This window comes from Mustela nivalis (genome assembly GCF_964662115.1).
Source record: "Mustela nivalis genome assembly, chromosome: 1".
Lineage (NCBI taxonomy): Eukaryota > Metazoa > Chordata > Mammalia > Carnivora > Mustelidae > Mustela > Mustela nivalis.
In genome coordinates this window covers 33,895,612-33,923,410 of record NC_139020.1, presented here as the reverse complement: position 1 = coordinate 33,923,410, position 27,799 = coordinate 33,895,612, and the positions used below count along the sequence as shown (strand labels likewise).

General features: G+C 35.1%; 1 protein-coding gene across 1 annotated transcript in view; it reads left to right on the top strand.

Annotated features, from left to right (window-relative positions):
- Positions 1–27,799, top strand: part of GBE1 (1,4-alpha-glucan branching enzyme 1) — a 271,911-nt gene that overhangs the window by 131,363 nt on the left and 112,749 nt on the right. Inside the window, exons 4-7 of the mRNA XM_082691935.1 lie at positions 2,000–2,125; positions 2,923–3,058; positions 5,421–5,511; positions 8,826–9,035. Coding sequence (XP_082548061.1) covers positions 2,000–2,125; positions 2,923–3,058; positions 5,421–5,511; positions 8,826–9,035 — 563 coding nt within the window. The remainder of the gene's footprint in view (positions 1–1,999; positions 2,126–2,922; positions 3,059–5,420; positions 5,512–8,825; positions 9,036–27,799) is intronic.

Here is a 27,799-nt window from a genome sequence, read left to right as displayed (position 1 = left end):
GTATTCATGGCATACCCAGAAAAATATGTAGGAATATGATACACTGATGGACATCCTTCCAACACCCATAGCACAGTAGCCTCTATAGACATGTGTAAAACAAGCAAATTAATGTTCTAAGGAATGTGTAAATTACAGTCAGCATGAGGAGATTCTTGATGTCCTCTACTTAAAGTTTCAAATATTCTCTCTGCCAACAGGCACCTTTACAAATAATTATGAGTATATGAACATCCTCCTTGGAGGGACTGTAGAACCATTTTGCAAAGGAGAAAAAAGATAGATAGTTGGATTAAACAGAGTGTTATTTACTGAAAACTGATTACTATATTTTATTTCCCCATGGCCTATTCTCAGTTGATGAGTGAGACAAAGGACCTTTTCTTAAGCATATTACTATTGTATATTATACCAGAAATTCATGTGCCTCAGAGGCAGACATATCTTTTAGGAAGAATACTAGTGAAATGGATGAATCCAATTCATTCATCTTTTTATGATAATTATTTGAATCCTAGCAATACTTAGCAGTCAGTGACTTCAATAACTTGAAGGCCTAATGAAGGAGAAAGAATTTTGTTCATGTGAGTTAGACATTCCTTTTCACCACTCACCTGCTCTTCCATCATAAATGATAATTTATCATTTTTTGGTGTCTGCAGAAAGTGCTGTGGTTGCCTGTTAAGAGCAAAGAAAGTAAGTATCAGAGTCTCTGTGTTTAACTTTTGGCTTGCTATTCAGGACTTTTGGCAACTCAGTATCACTTGATATTCGAGTAGTAAAGATTCTCTAGAATCAAGTAAGGCATAATGATGAAAGTCTTTTCTAAACTGTAAACATTACACAAATATTTAATTACCAAGAATTATGCACACCAGAGCTTTTCTCTATTCGAGGAGACTGAAGCCATATTCTCTCTCAATGCTAAGGGCATAATATAGCTTCTAATCTGAACAATTTTGATCATCCTATACCTATGTTTAGAAGGTTTAATTAAAAAAGGAAACAAGAAAAAAGCTACCATTTCAATCTCTTGGAAGCACTGCTCATGTGGTTCACATTGTTATTTAGCCATGTTGATAAATTCAAAATCTTTTATTCAGCATTAAGTCTATAAGGGTGGATTTGCTTTTATTTTTTTTATTATTGATAACAGTAGTGATAATATTGGCAAATATAGGAATGGATGGCTAAAGTGGGAAATCCTTGGTTTTATATGGTAAAGCATACTTGGAATAAGATATAGAAGAAGTTGAAAAGAGGTGGAAAATATTTGCAGAGTGATATCTGTGCGTGTACGTATATTTGTGTGTGTACAATACTAATGCTAATCAAAACTCATTTTCCTCCTTTAGCTTCTTGAAAGTGTTGTAATTGCTATGAAAACATGATGAAAGAGATGGCACTATAGCTCATTACTTTTTTTTTTTTTAACACATAGTAGGGTTATGTCCTTCTGTTGACTTATTCACAATAGTTTCCAAAATATATTCTTGTCTTTCTACTACCTACTGTCTGCTTTAATTAACGATTCTAATGGTTGATTCACAATGATGGAAGTTGCCAGAGAATCATAAAATATTTCCTCTGGAAGTGACTTTAAGGGTCATATACTATAACAGATAAGAAAGTAAAATCCATGGAATTTAAATATCTTTTTTTAGAGATTTTATTTATTTGACAGAGAGAGAGAGATTGCAAGTAGGCAGAGAGAGAGAGAGGGTGAAGCAGGCCCCCTGCTGAGCAGAGAGCCCGATATGGGACTCGATCCCAGGACCCCAAGATCGTGACCTGAGCTGAAGGCAGAGGCTTAACCCACTGAGCCACCCCGGTGCCGCGAATTTAAACATCTTTACGGGTACAGATTTGTATGGTGGTTTAGAGTCTTATGACCATTCCTCCTCTTCTTACTATAAGGTAGCAGTGCTCATAAACTCTTAGGTGTTATCTTAGCGTTTTCCAAGTATTTTAAAGCAATAACATCTCTTTCTCTTTTTAGGTAGTTATTAGGAGTAAAAGTGGAGAGATCTTATATCGTATTTCACCATGGGCGAAGTATGTGACTCGTGAAGGTGATAATGTGAATTATGATTGGATACACTGGGATCCAGAACACTCGTATAAAGTGAGAACAACAAATCTTTAAATAAATGCTTGTTCCAATATTTCTAGGAAAATTAATTTTTACTTGTATAAATTTTATAGTAATGTTCAACCTCTCTCTTCACTGCCAGTTTTATATTTTTACATCATAGTGTACCCAGTATACTATACATATATCAGAGTCCATCATCTGTAGCCAATAAAATGGAGATGTGAGTTCTTGTTTTATCTTGTGTTTCTGAGGTTAGGAAGGAGATAGAAATCTCTATATAGTGACCTGGAAGGGATACTGCTTTTTCTTTTTTTTTTTTAGTCACAATTTCTGATTCATCGCAGATTCTTCAGTGATGAAGAATATTTCTCATTGTCATTGGTTGGAAGCAGGATCAGTGTCCTTAGGAAGAAGGGCTAGGGAAGATACCTCATGAATGTATTATTTCAAGTTATTTTTAAGGCCATATTATTGTCAAGGTTTATATGTATCTTTGAACTCATTTTTTTGTCTTCTACATTATTGGAGCTTGTTGATAAATGCTTTGCCTTTAATAACTATGTGTGCATTTTAAGCTCTTGTGTTTTCTCTAAGATTCAATGATAAGGCATAAGCCATTTCATGATTGCTCTTATAAAACAGATCCATTAACATGATCCTAAAAAGGGATTTCTTTTCATGAGAAAATTTAATGGATGTAGCCAAATGCCTCTTATATGCAAAAGCAGTTCCAAACTATTTTAGTTGATTCACCATTTCATTTAACATGCTTAATCAGTTAGTATCATACCTGTATTTCTGATCTAATTTAATTTTATATTCTGTAGTTTAAGCATTCCAAACCAAAGAAGCCAAGAGGTCTAAGAATTTATGAATCTCATGTGGGAATTTCTTCCTATGAAGGAAAAATAGCTTCTTATAAACATTTTACATGCAATGTACTACCAAGAATCAAAGACCTTGGTAAGTAATAATTGTGATTTTTATTCAGATAAAATTTTAATGAGTCTGTTCTCTTATTAGAAAAGCTAATTACAAGTGTCTCTTTTTTGTGTTAAGAGATTAAATATGTAATAGAAATGCATTTTATTTTAGGCTTCTCAAATTGCCCTGTAATAGTGATAGCATAGAAAAGAGAAATGGAATAAGATAGAGCATAAGAATTCAAGATATTATTCCAATTTCAATTTTAAGTAATGTGAACTGATGGCTTCCAAATTGTAGATAAATATGTAAGCATAATTACTTTTCTACAGGAGAGAACTTTTATCAATTTAAGTGGTCATTGATTATAGCCTGTTCATTTTAGTCTGTTAGGGAAAAAAAAAATCTTACTTTTTTTAAGGTTACTGGAACTCATTTTGTATCAAAGTATATAAATATATCTCTGGTCTGGATGACTTATTTGACAAATATTTATGGTGCATCTTTTTTCTAAGACACACTGTTCTAGATATTTTTATGTTGAACTGTAATGACACAGATCCTTGTCTTCATGGGACCAACCAGGAGAGTTAATAGTGTATTGCACTATTAACTATATCAATAATTCAGAATGCTTTAAATTTGTTATTTTTCTTTTTATTGGTAATGCTTTTTTATCATTTCACAGCATATTAGCACCTGCTCCAACAGCTAGGAAGGAAGATAAAGTACATTTAATTATTCTGCTTCTGGTAGGCAGTCCAAACTTTGGCTAGAAGAAAGGTTTGCAACTCACTGTTAAAGTTCTTAGTTATACAAGGATCTTAATTGTCTGTGATGGTGAGGTCAGATTTCAGAAATCAAAATTAATTAAATATATGAAGAACTTAATATTAATTATATTTATTAGGTGTTATATATAAATTGTTGTATTTGAGATGTTCTAACACTTCATACTGTAATACATTGTTTATGACCCAGATCTTGCAGAAGGTTTGACAGAACAAGAATTCTCTTGTTCATTGTTGTGTTTCAGTTGAATAGTTCAGAACTCTGAACATAAATGAATCTAAGAATGAGTAATGCCATAAAATTAATAATCAAAACCATAAATTGGTGCTTGATCATAAGAATAGTATTTATTTCATAATAGAGAAATAGACTACAAACTCTATTTTGTTAAAATATGTAATTGATTTATGTTTTCTGAGCAGGAGTTTATGTACATATTTCTATCATGATAGAAATGTGATAGATTGTTTTTATAATGAAAAAGCCAACAGCAGATTATGAACCGTAGTTTATGCTGTTATTTCTTTCTTTCTTTCTTTCTTTATTTTTATTATTTATTTGACAGAGAGAAATCACAAGTAGATGGAGAGGCAGGCAGAGAGAGAGAAAGAGGGAAGCAGGCTCCCTGCTGAGCAGAGAGCCCGATGCGGGACTCGATCCCAGGACCCTGAGATCATGACCTGAGCCGAAGGCAGCGGCTTAACCCACTGAGCCACCCAGGCGCCCCTATGCTGTTTTTTAAACATGAATCTCTAAATCTGAATGTGCCTTTGCAATTGTTCCAGTATTAATCCATTGATGAAATATATACACGAGAAGCTATCACTGACATGAACTGGACTTTGAGAACAGAGTATTTTCTAGGTTACAGAAATGTAACTTTCAAAGTAGTCAAATCATATTTGGAAGTTTTACCAAATTTTACCAAATTTGAAGGAAAAAATGATTTCTTAGTCATTTTTTTTTAAAGATCAAAGTTACTTCTTTATTTGCTTATATTAAAAGCATATTGGTAAATGCTTTATGTGTGCCCATGTGTGCATACATACAACTTCGCAGTATTTGATTAGGTGTTGAAATTGCAGAAAGTAGAAGAATTAATGCTAGCTTTGTAAGAGCTACCTTGTGGAAGAATGAATTTACTGGTAGATCTTTTGTCATGTGATAGAAGTAATTGAAATACAAAGAAAAGGGTAAAATAAAAAGTTTATGGCATGCAACTGGTTACTTTTATTTAGCTTTCATAATCTTCACTATGAATATTACAAGTGCAACTGAAGTTTAGCATATGTAGATTGCCATCTTTAATATTCTAAAGTCAAATTAAGAGTGTATTTGCATATCATTTATTACTCGTTAAAATGAAGACATTTCAAATAGCTAGTTAGAGTACAACTCTCAAGAACTAACTGTCCGATTTTGTGTTAGAAGGTCAGACAAGCAAAAGATGTTGAAGTAGTAGAACTTTTCAAAGTGATAAATCATTTATATGTAAATGATTATATGTAAAATTTAATGTCTTCAGAACAAGGATGCTGAATTTTTTTTTTCATTTCTTTTTTTTTTTTTAATGTTGCTTTTAATCTCTGTGTGACCTTTGCTTGTATAGGTTACAACTGCATTCAGATGATGGCAATTATGGAACATGCTTACTATGCCAGTTTTGGTTACCAGATCACGAGCTTCTTTGCAGCTTCAAGGTAGAATGAAACTCCCAATTACAACCATTTTTACTTGAGGAAAGAAAAATGAATTTTTACCCCATCAAGCCTTAGAGGCTGGCCATGATTCAACACTGCTTTTCATGAAATGATTTCTGGTGAAGAATATCCAATTAATCTGTTGAAATGGTCATGCATTTGGAGGCCCAAGACTTACTTAGAAAATCATGTCTCATGGAAGTCATTATTCCAGAGCTCATGTCCTTTTCTAAAAAGAGATTGATTATGTAGGAATATAACTGAGAAGGCTTTTAGTAGGACATACTACTGCAGAAAGGTCGTCCTTTCCAGGCTTAAATCCAAGGAATGTGACTGTCTGGGCAGAAAGACACCAAGGAGTCCTATGTAACTGAAGAAGTACTGAACTAAATGACCACAAGTTGAATAAGTCCAACATTGTCTCCACCTCATGGAACTCACACTGTTGTGGCATACAATGTTAATCCAGTAATCATACGTGTTGATTTCTACCCATGATAAAAGCAAAGAAGAAAATGACAGAGTGCTATAATAGCCTAGGATGAGGGATCTAATCAGTTTAGATTAGATCTGAACTGATGTTGGAACTAAGATCTAGAACATAATTAAGAGTGAACTGGGAGGAGTGGTGAAGTAGGAATAGGAGATAGCATTCCAGGCATAGAGGAAAGATACTGATCCTTTTATCTGTTTTTCTTTATAGTCATTCCCCTTGAATAAATTACCTATATTTACAATCTCTAAATCTCATTCCTCTTCTTTCTTGAACTCATCCCAAGTAGGCTCTTCACCTCTTCATTGAAATTGCTTTTGTCAAGTGTACTGATGACCTCCACACTGTTAAGTCTGCTGATCAGTTATTAACTTACTTGAACTGTCAGCAGCGTTTGGCACAATTAGTTACTTGTAATTTGTTAGGACATTTTTCTTTACTTGGCTTTCAGGAAAACTATTGTCCTCCTGTTTGGGATTTTCCTATCTCTCTTGCTGCTTTTTATTTCTTTCTTCTTCTTCTTCTTTTTTTTTTTTTTTTTTAATTTCCTTTGCTTTTTTTGACCACTAAATATTGGACCTCCAGGGCTTAGCCCTTGCTTCCATTCTGTTCTGTTTGTGTATGATTTATATTGGGGTGTTTCATCAAATGTCATCCACTCTTATAGTTTAAACACACTTTCCACTGTACTGGACTCCTCCCTTTTTGTCTATTCCTATACACTAGCTATCATAAAATCTAACCACCTTGGAACTTCAAAATGTTTCCCAAATCTGGCTTCTTCAGCTGCCCCTATCCTGGTCCAGATTGCCATTATCTATAACCTGGGTTATTTCAGTAGTCTTTTATTTTTTAATTCTTTTAAAAAGATTTTATCTATTTATTTGACAGAGAGAGAGACAAAGAGAGCAGGAACACAAGCAAGGGGTAGGAGGAGAGGGAAAGCAGGCTTCCTGCCAACCTAGGAGCCCAGTGCAGGGCTTGATCCGAGGACCCTGGGATCATGACCTCAGCCAAAGGCAGACACTTAACAACCGAGCCACCCAGGCACCCTCAAAGACCTTTTGACCAGTCACTGTTTTCTCTTGTTCTTCTACCCCTTTCCTAGCCTTCTCTCCCTCCCTCCATACACATGTCTGATCACCACTTTAAAATAAAAGATCATGTCACTCTCTTGCTCAGAACCTTCTAGTGATTCCTATCTCTTTCAGGTTAACTCAAAGGTCTTTTATTTGGGGCCATAAGACCTCCTGTGATCTGGGTCTTGGCTGACTCTCTGGGCTCATCCCCTTATTGATCATTCCACTCTGGCCACACTAGCCTATTTGCTTTCCTTTCAGGTGTTCCTAGCTTATTTCCCCAGTGCCCTTTCTTTCTGAACATTCTATCTTTTAGACATTCACATGCCTTATTCCCTTCTTCTTTCAGGTGTTCATTTGAACATTGCATTCTTCATGGAACTTTCACTTGATAACCCTGTTTGAAATAGCAGACCCGCCTTTCTACCAGTGACTTGACTTCATTTTTCCTTAGCAAAGTTATTGCTATCTGACATCCCCCCATGTTTTGCTTATTTATTTGTAGTCCTCCAAATAGAATGTAAATTCCATAAGGGCAATGATATTTATTCGGTTCACTGATGAATTCCAGAGTATAGAAAATTCCATGACACATGGTAGATAGCTTAATAAGTATTTGTTGAAAAAACAAATGAATGAATGAAATTTTAAGGCTATTTATTCTCTGAACATGCTGCTCATTGAGTAGGAAAAAAAGCTGGATGGTTGCAGTAGGGAGAGAAAGGGGTGAAGTGTCGTAAATCTAAAGTTATTTGAAGGAGCCAAATTAAGCAGTGCAGTAGGTTATGATAAGGCCCACAGTCTTCATCCTAAGGACAATGAAGTGCAAGTATGATTTTAAGTAAAGATGAAATGATCACACTTGCATTTTTTTAAAGCTAAGTCTTACTGCTCAGTGGGTTGGCTACCAGGAGACCTGCTATGTAGCAAGCACTGTGCTGTATCATGGGAAACCAGAGAGTCACAGTCCCTGCACTCAGATGAGGAAGTGAGACAATAAATAATCACAAGGGGGATTGGGTGATTACTTATTTAAAAGCAAAGTTGATGCTATGGAAGGCCAGTATTGAGATTTTACATGGGTTAAGAAAAACCTTCCCTCTTAGGAGTGATTTGTTTTCTATTTCATGCAGACAAGAAAACTGCTATTAACACAAACACATGTGCCTATGCCCATGTTTTCTGCTTGGGTAGTGACAGACATGGCACAGTCTCTTGGCCTTCTGGCCCCTGAGGTGAGGTCATTCCAGTTTGGGAATAAGTAAGTGCGGGAGGGATGGCTTCACTCAAGCACAAAGGATATTCAAAGAAATACTCCAAGAGCCTCCAACCCCAAGGATACACATTCACGGGAATGGCCAAGTATATGAAGGGGGATGACAATGCTCTCCAGGCTAGGTAGGCAGGGAGAAAGAAATCAGAAGCTCTGAGTATAGAGAAATGAAATTTACTGCTACTTACTCAAGATGTGAATTTTCTTTGGGATGTAAACCTACATCTAATAACTAGATTTAAGTTATTATTGTGTTTTATTGAATGCCTTTAAATTTTGTTTAATAGAAAATATTACCACTTTGAGTTATATATTAGTAATATAACATTGAATTTGCATATTTCATATTAAATTTGCATATTTAAAGTATCCAGTACTGTACTGGTAAAACAATTGATACACAATAGATAATTAATTGTTTGCTTTAAATATGAAATGATTTTGGTTTTGCTTTATTCTTTATGTTTAGCCGTTATGGAACTCCTGAGGAGCTAAAAGAATTAGTTGACACGGCTCACTCAATGGGTATTACAGTCCTCTTAGATGTGGTACACAGCCATGCTTCAAAAAATTCAGAAGATGGATTGAACATGTTTGATGGGACGGATTCCTGTTACTTTCATTCTGGACCTAGAGGGAATCATGATCTTTGGGACAGTCGATTGTTTGCCTACTCCAAGTAAGTACATATCATATGGAAATGTCTTTGTTTAAAAAACATTTCAAGGAGCATTACTAAATTCATTGTGTGTGTGTGGTCTTTTGTTGGTATACAATATCTTATTTCGATTATTTACAATTTTATAAGAAATCTTTAACACACTTACAGCATTTACCTTGTTTTGAATAGCACATGCATTTGTGGTAAGTTGCATTAAAAATCAGTTTTACCAGTCTTAGGTCATTTAAAATATGTTAGTTACATCGCCATTTAAAAGGATTAAGGTGAATTTATGAGGTTGAATTAACTATAGCAAATCCCCTTTTAATAGAAATATGCACATTATTTTAAGTAGTCAGTTTTTAAAAATTGTACTTCACATTTTGCTGTCTTAATAATATTGCCATGTTTTTGGTCACAGCTAAATTAAAATAACTTCAATAACAACTAACATTTATTAGTATGTAATATGTTAGGGATGATGCTAAGTGTTTTAGATATATTAGCTACATATTTTATTTATTCTGCATAGCAACTCTACTTATACATGGTAAGTCCTGTTGTTACGACCACATTACATAAAAGTAAACTAAGACTTAATGGGTTAAACCCATCTCTGACTTCTTTTACCATTTAAATAGAAGGATATTTTAGGTTATTAAATAGCACAATATGGCAAAAATATTTCAAAAAGTCAAAAATACTATCAGTTTGTATCCATTATTGATTATAAGTGAAAATATAATGAAAACATGCTGTTGGGAATATTAAAAGTAGCAGAGTATCAATGTGTAACTAATTTTTTATAAAAATTTTTGAAGAAATTTAGTGAGTTTTCTTTTAGTTGATGCATTATACAGAAACATACATGTATCTGGAAAACGAACAGTATAGAAAAATGCTTTAGCAAGAACTCTGACAAAATTAAGATTTATAATTTTTTAACATAAATTAGGTTACTTTCATGTGGAGGATAGTGTTTTGCTTTGCTTTTTCCTGAATATTAAACATTGTTTTATATTTCATAACCGCGTAGAAATCACTCAGGCCAGACGAAGCAGCATAACATATGAGAAAAGACAAGAGGTAGAAGCGGGTGGCAGGGTTCCAGGCCTAGTTTCATTCTGGAACAAATCGATTAATCATTCTGGTCCTCAGGTTTTTCATTATAAGAGGAGGCAGAGTTTGGGGGCTAATACAATTCCCTTTGTAAAGGTATTTTGTATTTTGTATTTTGTATTTTGTATTTGTGTCACCTTTTTGAACATTGCTTTTCCTACTACAGATTTATAACCAGTAAAAAGGCCTAAACCTAAAGAGTGGTATAACTCCACTCTTGAGAAAATCTTGTAAACATAGATTGTGGGCAAGTATACAATTAATTGAACTCTCTGGTTCATATTTAGATGAATAAGAGTTGACTCTATACTGTAGAACTGTACCTTAGGAAAGACATGCATTAAGTGATTAAATTTTTGTGTTATGACATGGTTATTCTGTAGAATGGTGTTTTTAAAAAAAACTTTAAGTGGGTGGATTTTTATGTTACAAATGATTATTTATTTTATTAAAATATTTATTATAATGTGTTTTTATCTACTTTGAGCTCTCACAGTCCATTAAAAGTTACCCAATTTTCTAAAGAAAAGGGATTATACACAATTGTTTTAAGAAACATTTCTATTGTAGAAGCTAAGGCATATTTAACATTTTATTTAATAATTGTTTTCTTTTGTTATGGAATTAACTATTAATCTTTCCCAGGGGCTTGCTTTTGGCAAATAATATATAACATGGTTGTTGGATTTTTATTTTTAGAATGACTAATTTTTTGGTTGCATTATATCATACAGGCTTAGTCCTTTGTAAATATAGTTCCATTTAAAGTCCATTTTATTATTCTATATGTTGTTCTATGTGGTCTCTGTATTTTCCAATTTAATAGGATCGGGATTTTCTGTATCAGTTTATACTAGTTGGTTATGACATCATTATATAATATAGATAAAACCCTACAAAGCCAAATTAAATAATTTAAATCACTAAATTTAAACAAATAATTTTTAATACTTAGGTTTCTCAATATATGAAATACTAAAGATTCTAGGACTCCGAATTATTTTCTCAATACTTCATGCAATTTATTAAAAGCTTTTTTCACAAAATTATATGAAGTTGATGAAACTTATCAGGCTTTTCTTTTGCATTTTATTCTATTCTGATTAGTTATAGCATATGTAAAATATGTATATGTAAGATAACATTATATGTTCTGTAAAATATGTAAAATAACATTGCTCTTTGCAGCTTGACAAACTAGCTCAAGATTTCGTGACTTCAGATAGCAGTTGTTTATTTTGCTTCTAGATCTGCAGTTTGGGCACAGCTCTGGAGGACAGCTCTTCCTTTCTTCATGTTGTGTCAGTGGGAGTGGCTGAGTTAAGGGGTGGAGCTTGCAGGATCCACTTTCAAGATGGTTCACTCACATGACTGACAGTTGGTGCGCACTGTCATCTAGGAGCTCAGCCATAGCTGTGGGCAAGAGGGCCTCAGCTCCTCTTCTTGGAGCCCACTTCACAGCCTACTTGGGCTTTCTGACAACAGTGAACATTCTAAATAACAGGACATGAAGGCTTCCATTTCTTATGGTCTGGGTCAATAAAGTGACAGAGCATCATTCCTACTGTACCCTATTGGTCAAACAGTTAAAATTTTAAGGACAGGGGATGTAGACCCTTTCATTCAAAGGCAGGAGCATTAAAGAATTTTTATGCTATGTTTTTAAATCCCCACATGTTGGGGTGCCTGTGGCTCAGTTAGTTAAGCATCTGCCTTCAGCTCAGGTCATGATCCCAGGATCCTGGGATCGAGCCCAGCATCCGACTTCCTTCTCAGTGGACAGCCTGCTTCTCCCTCTCCCTCTGCCTGCCACACTGCCTACTTGTGCTCCCTCTCTCTCTCTCTGTCAAGGAAATAAATAAAATCTTTAGGAATAAATAAATAAATCCCTACATCTAACAAGTTTTGACCAAACACAATGAATATGCCATTTCACAAATTGAAAAAAATATTGAAATACCTATGAGGAAATACTTTTTTTTTTAAGCCATATTTCTATGGTAGAGTTTTGTCTAAAATAAGCAAGTTTTGAAAAAATATGCTTTTCATTATAAAAGTAAAGTCACCGTTGATAGAAAGTATAAAAAGGCACATGTTATCCAAAATTTAAAAAAAAAATTCTTCTTCTTTTTTTTTTTTTAATTTATCTATTTGACAGACAGAAATCACAAATAGGCAGAGAGGCAGGCAGAGAGAGGGGGAGGCAGGCTCCCTGCTAAGCAGAGAGCCCGATGCGCGGCTCGATCCCAGGACCCTGAGATCATGACCTGAGCTGAAGGCAGAGGCTTTAACCCACTGAGCCACCCAGGTGCCCCCAAAATTATTATTCTTAATAAATATAAATAACGTTATTTGTACATGAGTGCATTTAATGAACATAAACTCATTAAACACACAAATAACACATGAAAACCTAGCCTTCACTAATATTCTCCCCATAAAATAGCTACTCTGCCTGTAATTTTGGGTTTGTTCCTTATCCAGATAAAGTCAGAAGCTACATATTTTAAAATGTAAGTTCTTTTCCAGCCCTTATCTTTGATTTGTTGATTAATATTATCCTCCATGGAAAAGTATATATAAAAGTGGTACATGGTTTATGTAAGACCTAAGCCTCTTCTTTGAAAACTTGTAATAATTTTTGAAATTATTTTATTTACTATTTGAAAAAATTAATCTTATATAGAATCAGCTTCTGTAAGATATGTTGCTGATGCTCATTTCATCCTATCTATATGTCACAACCTGTCACCGTTTATAATCTCTGATTCAAGTGCCATCATCAGAGTTATCAGAATTAAATCTCTCACTCTGAGTAATACCAGAGATCCTGACTGCGCTGTTTCATTACCTGCTATGAATAAATTTCCAATCAGGAGCTGCCCATGTTTTAATTTTCTGTCTACTCGGCTGAACTGCCTTCTAGCTCTGCTAAATTACTAATGACAGTTCATAACAGAGATTGGGTTGTCCTTACTTTAGTTGGTAAAGAGAACTTTATGACAAATCTGTCACCTATAAGTTCCTGAAGTTTCTGAAGTTAAGAAATAATGGATCAAATTTAGAGGTCTCAGTTTTAAATTCCGTTTTGCATATTCATCTGACACTATGTAAATACATGATAAAATAACAAGACAACTGCAGATTTGTTGATCTTAAACAATTACTATGCCTTAACTATTGCTAAAGCTTCAAATGAGTACATTATCTTTGTTGACTATTTCGTTTAGAGATAATATATTGAAGGCCAAAGGTGGTAACATAGTAGAGCTAATGCTCATATTTTCCCTGAACCTTATTACATTTGGATACAGAGGTAGCATAATTATATTCCATCAGCATGGGTCCATGGTGAAACAACTGTTAGGTAGGAAGATACTCTATTGTTATCTTGAGTTACTAGAGTTGCTTCTAGAAATAAAAGTAAATCCAGTTTGTTTTTTAACGTCATAATCGTGAATAGAATGAAATACTTCTTAGCATGGACACTAAAATAATTGGATTATTAATCATGGTTCGGCCTTTTCTATATGCTAGAATGTGGAAGGAAATTCATGGGGGCCTTCCCTGTTATAGTGGCTATCTTAAGACTATGATATCATATGTTTTGTTTCTTTTTTTAGCTTGTCAATATAGCAAAATCCATTTATTGATTTTTGAATGTTAGGCCAGTCTTGCATTTCTGGGATAAACCCTCATGAACATAGTTGCTAATATTCTAAAAAAAAAAAAATTAGCATATTTATATATGACATTTTATCATGATCAGATCAGTTATTAATGATCAGTCTTAACTTAAGGATTATTGTGCACTGATATATTAGCTAATCATGATTAGCAAGATGTCTAAAAACTAAGCATCTAGGATATGAATAGAAACTTCTAAAATTATTATTTTAAAATCATGTAGTTCTTTGTGGTCTCTTAAAAGCAAAAACCAAAAAGCCATGTCATTGGGTGAAATAATTTCACTTTTTTCCCCACAGCAAAAATGACCATGGGGCCCCTGGGTGGCTCAGTCGGTTAAGTGTCTGACTCTTGATTTCATCCTAGGTCATGATCTCAGGGTCATGAGATCGAGCCCCCAGTCAGGCTCTACACTCAGTGTGGAGTCTGCTTAGGAGTCTCTCTCTCTCTCTCTCTCTCCCTCTGCCCCTTCTACCCCTCCTTGCTGCCCTCCCCACCGTCCCACTTTGACTTCCACGTGCTCTCTTAAAAAAAAAAAAAATGACCACAATAACAGATAGATAATCGCAAAAATAAACTAGTAAAGGTAATGTGTACAACTACTTTTGAAAACAGTTTGATATTATCTGGAAAACTTGAAGACTCATATGTCCTAGGATGTATTACAAAGCCTTTATGCTTGGTTAACTCCTGAGCATATGCTTATCAGAAATTTTGGAAAAAACAGATTGAAAAGCTATTCCCTTCAGGGTATAGGCGATATCTTAAAAATTAACTTGAAGTAATGGTCTTTAAGGAAATTTCTACCATGGAGAAAACATTGGAGGAAAATACCAAGAAAAAATTATCATCGTTGTGATTTTATTGCCACAATTTCAGTCATAAAATTTCTTTGCATACACATAAATCTTGCAGGTAGTGTTTACCAAACTTTTAAGTTAGTTTCAGTTTTAGTATATCTTAAGCCCATTGGTTATAAATATAAATGAATCCTCTTGCGGTTACTCAGCAAAACTAACCTAACTTCTGGGAAAACGGAAATAGACAAGATTTCAGCAAAGACGGTAGGAGTTGATGGAAGCAGTTGAAAAAATTTTCATAATGTAATAATCGTAGTCATTGATCTTCTCATTCATATCCATATATTTTAGTGAGCTGTTATGGCATTAAAATCACATATCAAAGTGACTTTTAACTTTAAGCAGACCCTTAATTATTTTATCTTTATTTCCAAAATTAGTTTTAGGGTACCTAGGTGGCTCAGTCAGTGAAGTGTTTGTCTTCAGCTCAGGTCATAATCCTGCAGTTTCAGGATCAAACCCTATATCAGGCTCCCTGCTCAGCAGGAGTCTGCTTCTCGCTTTGACCCTCCTTCCTATTGTGCTCTCTCTCATTCAGCCTCTCTCTCTCTCTTTCTCTAACAAATAAAATCTTTAAAAAACTTTTTAAAAAATTAAATAAAATTAGTTTCTTTGTGTGTATAAGTTAACAGTGCACTTAATCTATTACTAAAGGGTCACATATATACAGTTAATAAATAGGTGTATAGGGAAGAATGTGTTGAAAAGTTTTCACTGATAGGGTACACAATCAAAGGGACGCCTGGGTGGCTCAGTTGGTTAAGCGGCTGCCTTCGGCTAAGGTCATGATCTCAGCGTCCTAGGATGGAGTCCCACATCAGGCTCCTTGCTCCGCAGGGAGTCTGCTTCTCCCTCTGACTCTGCCTTCCACTCTGTCTGCCTGTGCTTGCTCTCGCTCGTTTTCTCTCTCTGACAAATGAATAAATAAAATCTTTAAAAAAAAAAAAGTTTACAAATCACTGAATTAGACCATTTTTAGTTAGATTAAGGTTAACATCATAGACTTTTTAAAAATAAACTATTCTTAGGTTAAAATCATAGATTTTTAAGAAAATAAGCTACTTTTTATGAAAAATTCATTTTTTTGAATAATTCATTTTTTCTATTGACTTGTTTAACAAATGTTAAACACCTACCAAGTGTCATGTATTCAGAGATGTGATATTTTCAATATATTTAAATGTAGGACAAACCCTAAAATATAATATATGTTTTTAATTTCTTGGATTGATTTTCGAACATTTCATATTTTTTAATTGAGGGTAATACATCATCGCTTTAGATAGACATATATCTGTCATATTTGCTTTATAAATTCATGAAAAGTAAAAAAGATGATTTTTGTAGAGCAAATGATGAATGATCAAAAGATAGTTTTGAAGGTAGATTTAGCAAACAGCTAACCATTCCAAAGACAGACAATTAAAAACAAACAAATAATAGCCTATTCTTCATTAAGAATATTACAATCTCACAGTTAGATTGTTAGTAGCTTCAGTGAATGCTAGATATTCCATAAAAAGTCTTAATTGTTTTCTTCTTTCATAGTATTTGTTTCTTTTTTTTTATATATTTGTTTGTTGTATAAGCCAGAACCTTATTTCAGCTTGATTAAGGAAAATGACTAAATCTACAATTTCAAAGAAGGAGAGTTAGATTCAAAATTCAGACAGACTAATTCTCTTTTGTAAAAGAGATTAAGAAAGTTGCTCTATCAATCTAATCTGTCTGGATTTGAGTGTGAATAGTAGAAATATAACTCAGTCACAGGTTTTATAAGATTATTCAGCCTAGCAGAAAGGTTTCTGTCGATGCAGAGTATAGCACAGGGGTGAGGATTTACAGTCTTTGTGTGAACTTTGTTCCTGGCATTATCTGCCCCGTTTGTTCCCCTCAAGTCTAAAATTTAGGTGCACGGGGATATTGTGAAAATATCTTGAGTGTTTTGGTCTTACTCATCTGTAGCACTCATTCTCAAATCCAAACAGGACAGTTCTACTTGGTAATTTGCCTTAAATTTGAAAACACTGTGCATCCCTCTAATAGTAGCTTCTTTAGGTTAAGACAGTGGTCCACGTTAGTGAAAATGGTCTGAAGGTCCCCGTTCAATGATTATTCATTTGAGTGTGGAAATGACATGGAGTCTATAAGAATAATAGCTGGTTTTATTAATGACCTTTTTAAACAAGTAAGTAAAAAGTGGGAAAAAAATCTATTTTCCATGTGTGGATAACAAGATGACTTGTTTAAGCATGTCTGTTTTCTAGGGTATGGACTAGCAGTTTTGAAGTTACAAAGTAATATTTCATAGCTTCCTAGCCGAAAGATTTCCTTAACATTAAGGGGTAGATAAATAATCCATGTTGTACTGAGCCAATTATTTTCAGAAAATATGAGTATTTCATAATTTTGGAAGCACACATTTATAAGTAATATAAGGATTATTCATTTTTGAAGGCTTTTCCCCTATTCATATAGATTAGCCATCAGGCCTCTTTTTCTCTAACTCCCGAATTTCCCCTCCACATTTTGTGATGTGTGAGATATCCTGTTTGGTTTTACCTCCAGTCTTCAGTCTGTCTTCTTTTTCTTTCATTGTTAGTAAAAGAAACCCTCAGCCTCAGGATTTATTCCATTGTCTCCTTCCAGGTTAATGTATCGTCCAAAGATTAGACCTTCACCTGTGTAGCCTTTCAAAATTCTGTCAGCTGAAAGCATCAGTAAAACTCAGGAACAGTAAGAGTTAACATTTTCTCTCAGTGCTTCAGGAAACAAAACAGCATAATAACCGACTTTTCTATAACTTGGTACTGTGTTAAAGATAGCAAATGCGGCGGACTAGGTGTCCAGGTGTGTTCTTCTGGTCTTTATGGAGCGATGGTGATCATGACGATTTCAGTGGTCACCATTGTTAAGGGGCATTCAATTTGGAGGCATTATTGAACTTCCGTCTATGACTGCCTGATAGAAAATGACTCCTCGTCCCTCTCTCCTACTCTCGTCTAATTTTTCTCCATTGTGCTTATACCACTGTGTGACATTCTACATAGATATTATTTAGTTTTTAATTTTAATGTTATATGTGTTGTTTATATATTAAATATGAAGTGAAGTTAATAATTCATTGTTTATAGAATATATTTTATTTAAACTAAAGCGATCTCAAGCTTTCTCTATCTTATAAGCTTTTTATTATCGAATTTGCTTTCCATGAAGGTGACACTGCACAGTATTGATTTGGTCGCGTTGCCTGTTCTTTCCAACTGAATTCAGGGAAGGAAGCTACAAAAGATACTGCCAGCCAAAAAACAAAACATACATACATACATACATACATACATACATACATATATGTGTGTGTGTGTGTGTGTGTGTGTGTGTGTATAGTGAAGATCTGGTATAATATAAAATAGGTGGTTTGGAATTAGGTTACTTGGATGGTGAACTAAGTAACTTAACACTTCAAACTGTTTCATGTGTAAAGAACTTATAATGAAGGACTCCTGGATGCCTCAGATGGTTAAGCGTTTGCCTTCCTTCTGCTCAGGTCATGCATGCTCTCAGGGTCCTGGGATCAAGTCCCCCATCAGGCTCCTTGCTCAGCCAGGGACTCTGCTTCTCCCTCTGCCTACTGCTCCCCCTGCTTGGGCTCCCACTTTCTCTGACAAATAAATAAATAAAATCTTAAAAAAAAAAAAAAGAACTCATAATGATATTATTTATGTGCCATAGGGCAGTTGTTCAGACTATTTTAAATAAAAACTGAAAATGCATGGTAAACTAGAGCATAGAGTGTTAAGGAAAGTTTGGAGTTGTCTTTTCAGATTTTTACTAAGGAAGGTAAGCAGGGCTAAGCTCACAGACCAGGCAGGTAACTGAGGGAAGCAGGCCACCTGGTGCTGTTGGCAGCTGGAGCAAAGAGGTTTAGTCGAAAGGGGCTGCTGCTCACAGCGCCTGCCTGTTTCCATGTGAGAAAAGTCACAAGTCAGAAGTCCACACTTTATTTGAAATCTCTCCATTTTTAAATGTCTTGGGTCGTTTGAAGAGGTAAGCAAGAGGTTTTAACCATGTGTTGACATGCAAAGCTGGACTCAGGCTCCTCACCCCGCTCCTATCCTTGGAATATACATTCTGCCTCCCGTTTCCGTAGTGGAAGCTGTTCCATGGACAAAGCCTTGAGGTAGTGAGGTGGTGCTGAGACTACCTAGACAGTATATGTACCTGAACACAGTTAAGGCCCATATACAAACTTTCAAGATTCTGGGGGACAGGTATGGAGATCCACTCATCTTGTAGCTGCCCAAGACAAGCCCTGTATGTGAGTAAGTTCCCTCCTTATTAAAACTGCCACCTCCCAATTTGGAGTGGCCTGCCTCTTTCTTGGGCTCTCCCCACCTTTCACGTATTCCAGTTTCAGATCACACCTAGGAGGCTCCTGAGGTTGCAAACTAATAGCCATTAATTTAAAATTTTGAAATTGTCATACAGACCAAAGGAATAGACATTTGAGATGGATATCATCACTGGGCCCCTGGAGCTATCTCTGTAACCTAGGATGTGCCCTGAGTCGTGGCAATATCAGATTCTACCAAACTTCCAAGAGTAGTAGTAAATTAAGTAGTGACTCAAATATGATATGGACAATGATACTTTTATAGATTAAATATGACATTGCAATTATTTTTTCCTTGGATTAGCAATGAGAATTTTATAAACTTAAACTCATTGTATGATATTATCACTCAGAATTATGTTAACGTCTCCTTGATTTTAAAGAGCAACAGAAGAAGTAAGTGCCTTTTAAGACAGTCTCAGTAAAACAGTACATTTATTGAGGAAATCTACATATTGAGATATATATATACTCATGGCAGAAGCAAGAAGGACAAACTGTAGGTCAAGTGAAGCCCGTGCTAGCTTATTATAAGGCAACTCTTAACAACACTTTGTCAGAAAGAAAAACATCAGGGGTATGTGTATATATATATATATATATATATGTGTGTGTGTGTTTCATATATATATATATATATATAAAAGAAACTTTTGCTAAGACCTTGCATCTAAATTGTGGTTTCTTTAAAAAACAAACAAACAAAACAGTAAAGTGGATAAATAAAGTAAAGTAAAATAAAGTAAATAATAAATAATAAAAAAATAAATAATACATAAAGTAAATAAATAAAGTAAAGTAAAATAAAGTGGATAAACATAGCAAACACTTTCAGGCCAGAGGGGTGGTGAGAGAAGCAGGGAGGGTGCCTTCTAGGCTGCCAGGCTGCTGGCTGGCAGGGGCAGTGGGAATAATGGGAAAGCTTAGGGGAGGCGTACATTAATTAAGAATGCAAACTAGAAACCCAGCAGTCCTGCTGAGGCACATATAGAATAATACTGCCCCAAAGAAATATAATGCAAACCACATACATAATTTTAAATATTCTAGTGTCCACATCCATCTCTAAAGTGGTGATTAAAAAGGAGCCCACCCCATAGAGCTGTTGGAAGATTTTAAATATTAAAAATATGGATAATTCTTAGCATAGTTCCTGGAATATGAGAATTCATTTTGTATCTTAAAGCTTCTATGGTTTGCTCCACAGCCAGACTGTCATACTGTTATTGAGCTCAAATTTATGTGTCATGCGAACTGTGAACATATATCCATTTAGCAATTACAGTCCCTCTTTATACCATGTTTAAATTATTTCTCAAATCAGGATTGTCTTTCCTATCCCCCACCCTGAGTTAAATGCTCTTATTTGATGATCTGCCTTCACTCTTTGCTCCCTTACCTGTGAATATGTGTTTTATGATATCAGTTACTGGATTATATTATTATTTAGATTTTCTTCTCTGCACCAAGCATGAATGTAAACTTCAACAAGGCAAAGACAATGTTTGTCTTGTTTCTCTTATTAGCCCTCAAGGCTAGAAGAGTGCTTGACTCATTTAGACACAAATTTGTTGGATGGATAAATAAATGAATGTGTTTATGCTTTCAAAGCCTCCCAAATTAGAATATAGGTATTATACATCTTAGAACCCTATTGATAGGCACAATCCCTCAGAAACTACCAGAGTAGACTGTCAAATGTTTGTCCAACTGAGTAGCAATGAAACCCATTTTCTCTACAAAGTACTACTTTTTGAATATTTTAGCTCCTTTTATTCCCAGATGTAACAAATGGTGTTTCAGTTAATTCATAAAGTAACAATAGCATCTAGATTTGTCACTGCTTTTTGTTCTAATATAACTACTTTGGGAAATCATCCACCAAGGAGGAACGTTCAGCAGGATATCAATGTGTGTCATATGAAGAATGTTCAATGCTCGAATAAATTTGGAAAACCCTGAATTGAATCAAGTTCAACCCATTTCTTTATAGTTGAAATTCTTGGAATGGTTAATTAGTTAATGTGCGTTTCGAACCTCCAAGTAAGTGCTATACAATAATACTTCATTTCTCAAATTTCTTTGACCTCAGAGTACTTCAGTGCACTTTCAAAAGATTAAAAAAAATCTTAATATGGCTTAAGAAGTTTTTGAAGGACCTGAATCTCATCTCATCCAAACATATTCTTTATCTCACTTATTAATCTCTTACCCCTCTGGTGCTTTTCATCCACTGGGACCTCTGTTCATGCTTCTCCCTCTGCCTGCAGTATTTCCCCCTGTATGGCCATCTCCTGTTCATTTTCCAGTCCACAGAGTAAAAGCCCCTTCTTAACTTCACCAGTCTAAATTTCCCTGGAGTGCTTGCTCATGGCTTCCTCTTTTCATCCTTCCTTTATTTATGATAATCTGTGGTTAAAATTTGTGATTATATTCTCATTCTGTATCTCAAAATGGTTATCACTTACCTATTTTTTTATAATCTCATATTTAGGAGATATCCCACAGTATCAGTGTACATGTGAAAATTCCATATCATAAACGTTGTTAATGGTGGCTTTATATTTTTGTAAAGAATGTCCTGTTGAAATTTGCATCCATGAAGTAAAATAAAAATTTTCACTATCCTTTCACCGATGAAGGTAGAGTGACAGTAACATGTAGTCCATTAGGGGAAGGAATTAGGATAGACTGACTTTGGCATTCAAGTTATTCTGTGTCCAAGCTGTGGGCTCCTTCCTGATGGGTGCTTTTCATCATTTTTAATTATTTACTTCACTGAGCTCTTTTCATTTCCATCTCTTCTCCACAACTCCCAAACCTCATCAACATATAGGACTCTTTATATATAGTATACATTTTAGAGAAATGAAACTTCTTTACTATTATTTCCCCAAGTGGATAATAATAGCACAGCCTGCTTTAGGATTTATACTTATTTAAAGAAAATACTATGTATCAGTCTTCCCCTACCAGCCCATCAAAAGTCTGTCTACCCGCCTTTATTCTCCCACTTCTTTTCTGTGTTCTCTCACCCTCTCTCTCATTCTCATATAGATCTCAGCTGTACATTTGGCAATTTCAGCTTTATGATATTTAAAAGAAGATATTCAAAAATAAAAAACTTTAAGGACTTAATTTTTTAATTCATGCTTGTCAATTTCTGGAATGAGCTGAAGGGAAATTCTTTCTGTGTTCTTTTTTAAAAGTCTTCATAGGCCCCAGTTGCTAAAAGAAATTAAAGTGTAAGAATCAAAATATCATAGCCAATGCAAAAATTAAAACTTCATTCAGAGCCAGATACGTTTGAAGAGAAACTAACCTTTGTGTCTAAATTAGTAATCTCTGAATTGGTAAAGACTTAGAAATTTTTCCCATCAAGGCAGGAATAAAAGATTGTTCTTTCCTCAGGAAAGGGTCCATTCTTCCTTCTTTCCCTTCTTTCTTTCCTCTCCTGCCCTCCCTCCTGGTCTTTGTTCCTCTCTCCTCTGTCTCCCTCCACCTTTTTTTTTTTTTTTTTTTTTTTTTAAAATAATAATACAAGGGAGGGCAAGATTCTACGGCAAGGGAGAATTTGAGTACGTGTCAGATTAGCTGTGGTCTTCTCTTTGGTCCTCCTTTTTGTCTTCCCTCTGTTTGGTTTGTTTTCCTACTGTGCTGATAATTTCAGCATGTAAAAAAAAAAAATGACTCTGGCTACAAATTTGCCTTAAGAAATGTGAACCTTGGGCGCCTGGGTGGCTCAGTGGGTTAAGCCGCTGCCTTCGGCTCAGGTCATGATCTCAGGGTCCTGGGATCGAGTCCCGCATCGGGCTCTCTGCTTCCCTCTCTCTCTCTGCCTGCCTCTCTGACTACTTGTGATTTCTCTCTGTCAAATAAATAAATAAAATCTTTAAAAAAAAAAAAAAAAGTTTAAAAAAAAAAAAAAAAAAAAAGAAATGTGAACCTTGGAGGCCATTTGAGCATAAACCTAAGTACTTTAGAAACAGTGGGAACAGACCTGAGGGAGGTTTGTTCCTTTTATCCACTCTTTGCGTAGAATGCATTAACATCCCGCAGAAAGCAGAAGGTGATTCTTGTGTGTCTTTATAAATTGCCTTGCCATATAGATATAGCATATGAATATTGCATCAGACATACAGGTACTGTACTAACCATATAGATATAGCATAGACATTGCTCATTTGAATATGCACTGGGTTGTTTTCTTGTGTTTTCTCATGATTTATGTGTGTGTGTGTGTGTGTGTGTGTGTGTGTGTGTGTAGACACATCTAAAATCCAAATGTTTATACAGGTTAGTCATCAAATTAATATTTTGGTTTCTTTCAAGTAACTACAACTCATAATCTCCACGTACCTAAAATTGATAGAAAATAGGGCAAGAATATACATTGCTGGATTTGTTTTAAAGCAAAGGAAGTTTGTTTTAAAAATGTATACGGAATACATTTTTTATGTTAGAAAGTCTGTAAAATGTCTTTAGCGAACATAAGTGTGTGTGTGTATGTGTATTTAATATGTACATAAAGTGAACTCCTCAGGGTCTTAGCTTTTTAAAATGAGTAAATAAGTGTTAGAGGTCAGAGGCCTGATGGACAGATACTGATGATTAAGTAATATGTTGCTGAGAATCACTTATCAAAAATATTTTTGGTGTACACAAGCTCTGATTTAACTAACTTGTTTATTTAACAAAAAAAATGTATGAGTACATTCTATGTACCCAACATTCCTAAACTCTGGGAATGAAGCATTAAAAAACCAGTAAGACACCAGTCCTCAGAGCCCTGATGTGGGGAAGGCAGATATACAAAGCAAATTGCCAGTTAGTAGCAGGTACCATGAAGAAAACCAAAACCAGCTAGGTCAGTGGCATGTTACATGGCAACTGTCTTTTGGTGTAGTCAAGGTAAACATTTTGGAAGAGGTGATATTTAAACAGAGACCCAAATGTGAGGGTTCGGTGTAAAATCCACTGTAAACTGTGAAAAGAAAAGCAACTGTGGAGTCCTTGTTTGGGGAGTAAATGGGCTTGGTGCATTCAAGAGAAGGCAAGAGAGATGTAGAATGGTAAGCAAGAGAGAATTTTAGGAAAATCCAGAGAGTTTGACAGTTGCCAGATCGTGGAAAGCCTTATAGGCCCTTATAAGGAGTTTGGATTTTCTTCTATTTTAGTCAACTTATTCTCTGTTTGATGGGAAGCCGTTAAAATGTTTGGATCGTGGGAATGGTGTAACTGTATTGAAAAGATAATTGTGCCTACTATAGGTTAAGGTTGGAGGAAGAGAGGTATAGGGCAGAGGTAGAATCAGTGACCTGGCAATTACTAGAAGTTATCTATATTAATAGAAGTTATTGCAAGGGGTGCTCGGGTGGCTCAGTTGGTTGAGCAATGGGCTCTTGGTTTTGGCTCAGGTCATGATCTCATGGATTGTGATATCGAGCCCCAACTTGGCCCCATGCTAAGCGGGGAGTCAGCTTGAAGATTCTTTCCCTCTACCCCTCCCCACATTCTCCATCTCCCCCCTCCCCAGCTGAAGTAAATGAATCTTTAAAAAGAAGTTATTTCACGTTGTGAGATTATATCAGAAGCACTTAAAGAATGAGGGTGAGGAGAAATATGGTACAACCCTGAGCTCTGAGTTACTCTCACACACAAAGGTTAGGAAGACAAAACAGAAGGTAACTAGGAACACAGGGAAGGGTCTGCAGGTGAAACAGGAGGGAGTGTCCAGGGATGCCAGCTGTGTGGGCAGGGCCCAAGACTGCTGATTGGGACTGATAGGCACTTATTTGGACTAAAAATGGTTTTTGGTGGAATAGTCAGGCTAAAATTCTGAATTAGTGACACTACTGGGTGCTTACCCAAAGAATATGCACCCTTATGTTTATTGCAGCATTATTTACAATAGCAAAATTATGGAAGCAGCCCAAGTGTCCATCGATAGAGGAACGGATAAGGATGATGTGTTATATATGTGGTGGAATATTATTCAGTCATAAAAAAGAATGAAATCTTGTCCTTTACAACAACATGGATGTGTCTAGATTGTACTGTGCAAATATGGAGATCTAATGTCTGTTGTAGAGGTAGAGCCTCTCACACTTGAGGCTGCCTCCTCCTTATACATGATGTAACAGCCTGATACTTGTTTAATCACTATGAGATAGAAATATGGGACTTAAAGACATAGAAAACAGGGTTTTATGTGCCAGTTTATCCATATCAAATATGATCCCAAGTATTTCTCAGATATTATCCTTACTGTTTCTAGTCCCACTGAAGGAGGGATTCCTTAGAATGCCTGGAGGGTCCTGAGCACAAAACATGCCATTGTTCACTAGGTGGTTAGAATTGCAGTTAGTAGTAGACAACACAAGGATGTTTTCCAGTTTGCAGCTATGTATGTCAAGAAAGCCTGGTGTGTCTGTGTGTGTGTGTGTGTGTGCACACACGCATTGTATAAGAATGTATACAGATGTGTGTGTGCATGAGTGCATATGTTGGGGTTAGTACCTGGGATGTGTCAACAGAATCCTAACTCCTTATATTGTTTCTACGTGGAAAAAACTACGAGTCCCTGGATACATTCATTACAGCTTTATGATATAATGAAGAACTTAATTCTATATTTTAAGAAAACACACATATTAAAAGATGGCGTTATTTTTAAAAGGCATTTATAATAGGGATGTGGCTGTGTTTCTTCTCCCATACTGTTTGTATGTCCTTAGCCAGTCTCTGGGAAGAAGCACACAAATCTTAAGAACAGACAAGAGTTGCAATGCATTATTCCTATCTGCGTCTTGTGCCATCAAGGTAGAGTATTTCTTCAATTGTCATCTCCCTCAGCACCTCAGTTCCTATCCACTGGGTGCTGAGGTATCTCACGGAAGACCTAAAGGGGGAAGGATCACATTTTTAAGGTAATTGTACCATAGGATGAATTCTAGGTTCTTCGAAACCTGGGAGCTCTTATTAATATCTGATCTCTTTCTGCCTCTCTAAATTCTACAAATACTAAAATGTGGAGTTCCTCTCACACACCAAAACCATGCCAAAAACCATGTCTTTACCCATGCCATTCCTTCTCCTTTGAAATGCTCTCTTTCCTCTACTGTTCTTTCTGGAATATCTTTTATTTCAAGACCTTATATTTCAATAACTATCTCGCCTTGTAGGAAATTTTCATAAAAACCTCCCCATTACCATCTCGGTCCCTGCCTCCTTAAATGCTTTCCGTCCCCTTCATTCCAACAGATTTAATCTGGAATTCCCCTTCTTAAATACTGTATTTGTAGGCCTAATAATGTATAACATTGAAAACTCCCCATGTTAGTCTTTCCTACTCGACAACAGATCATTCCAGTGGCCTTCCTTTTTATTTGTTTGTTTGGTTGGAGTTTTTTTGTTTGTTTGTTTGTTAAATGGCACTATGGCCAGCATGGGGCTCACACTCACAACCCTGAGATCAGGAGTTGCATGCTTTACTGACTGAGCCAACCAGGTCCCCTCAGTGACCTACCTTTTGACTTCTTTTCCACATCATATGTTTACTCTCTAATGCAATTTTTTTTTTTCTAATCTTAAAGCTTTATTTGAGAGAGAGAGTGCACATGTTGGGGATAGGAGCAGAGGGAGAGGGAGAGAGGGAGAGAGAGAGTCTTTTTTTTTTTTTTAAATAAACATATATTGTATTATTTGTCCCAGGGGTACAGGTTTGTGAATCGTTAGGCTTACACACTTTATAGCACTCACCATAGCACATACCCTCCCCAGTTCATATCCAATCCACATTCTTATTAGCCATTAGAATTATACCTAAAATAAAAATATGGATCCTGAGAGAGTAGTACTCAATACATTTCTTGAGAAATGTATCATTCAAAGTTACAGATTTTTGAGTATTTCTATTTCAAAAATATTTTCATCTTACCATGTTGCCATATAGTACAGATTTTTTAATTGATATATTTTATATCATTTGATTTTAATTCATGTGTGCACTAATTTATGAAAGCAGTACTTTTTTTTTAACAAATAGGAAGTCATGAGATATTTTTAATGTATCAACTGATTTAAAAAGTCCACTTCCTCCTAACTATAGAGCTATTTTAGTTTATAAGTTTGTGTATATCTTTGTGGCATGACATTTTAATACTTAACTGTTTTACTTATGATGGAAAGGTTTTACTCTAAGAGACCTACTAAAAAGACCTACTGCTAAAAAGTAAATAGAAAAACTATTTTAAGTGTAAAATGATGCTTTGCTTCCTCACATTAAAATGCATTTAAAAATGTCAAAATAAACATGCAAAGTTAAAATTAAATCTCTTGATCACATTTTTTTAAAGTGATAACTCTCTATTTTAATTAGGTCCCCAAAGAATTTTTAAATGTGAACGCCTCTGACCTAGAGGATAATTTTCAAACATTATGTATATAATTATTTGCTGTACAGTTTTTCTCCATTCCACATAAAATCATGATTTTTATCAAGTACTTATCTTACCCACCTTCCATGAAATATATGTTAAGTGTTAAATTATTTATAAGTTCCAACCTACATCTCATTATCATATCTATCATGGCATATAATTAACTGCCATAATTATCTTATTTATAAATAATATAAATATAAAAATTTTAAATGTAGACATTTTATATTTATATAAATATAAAAATACAGAAATATGCACGTAAATACAGAATAATTGTCA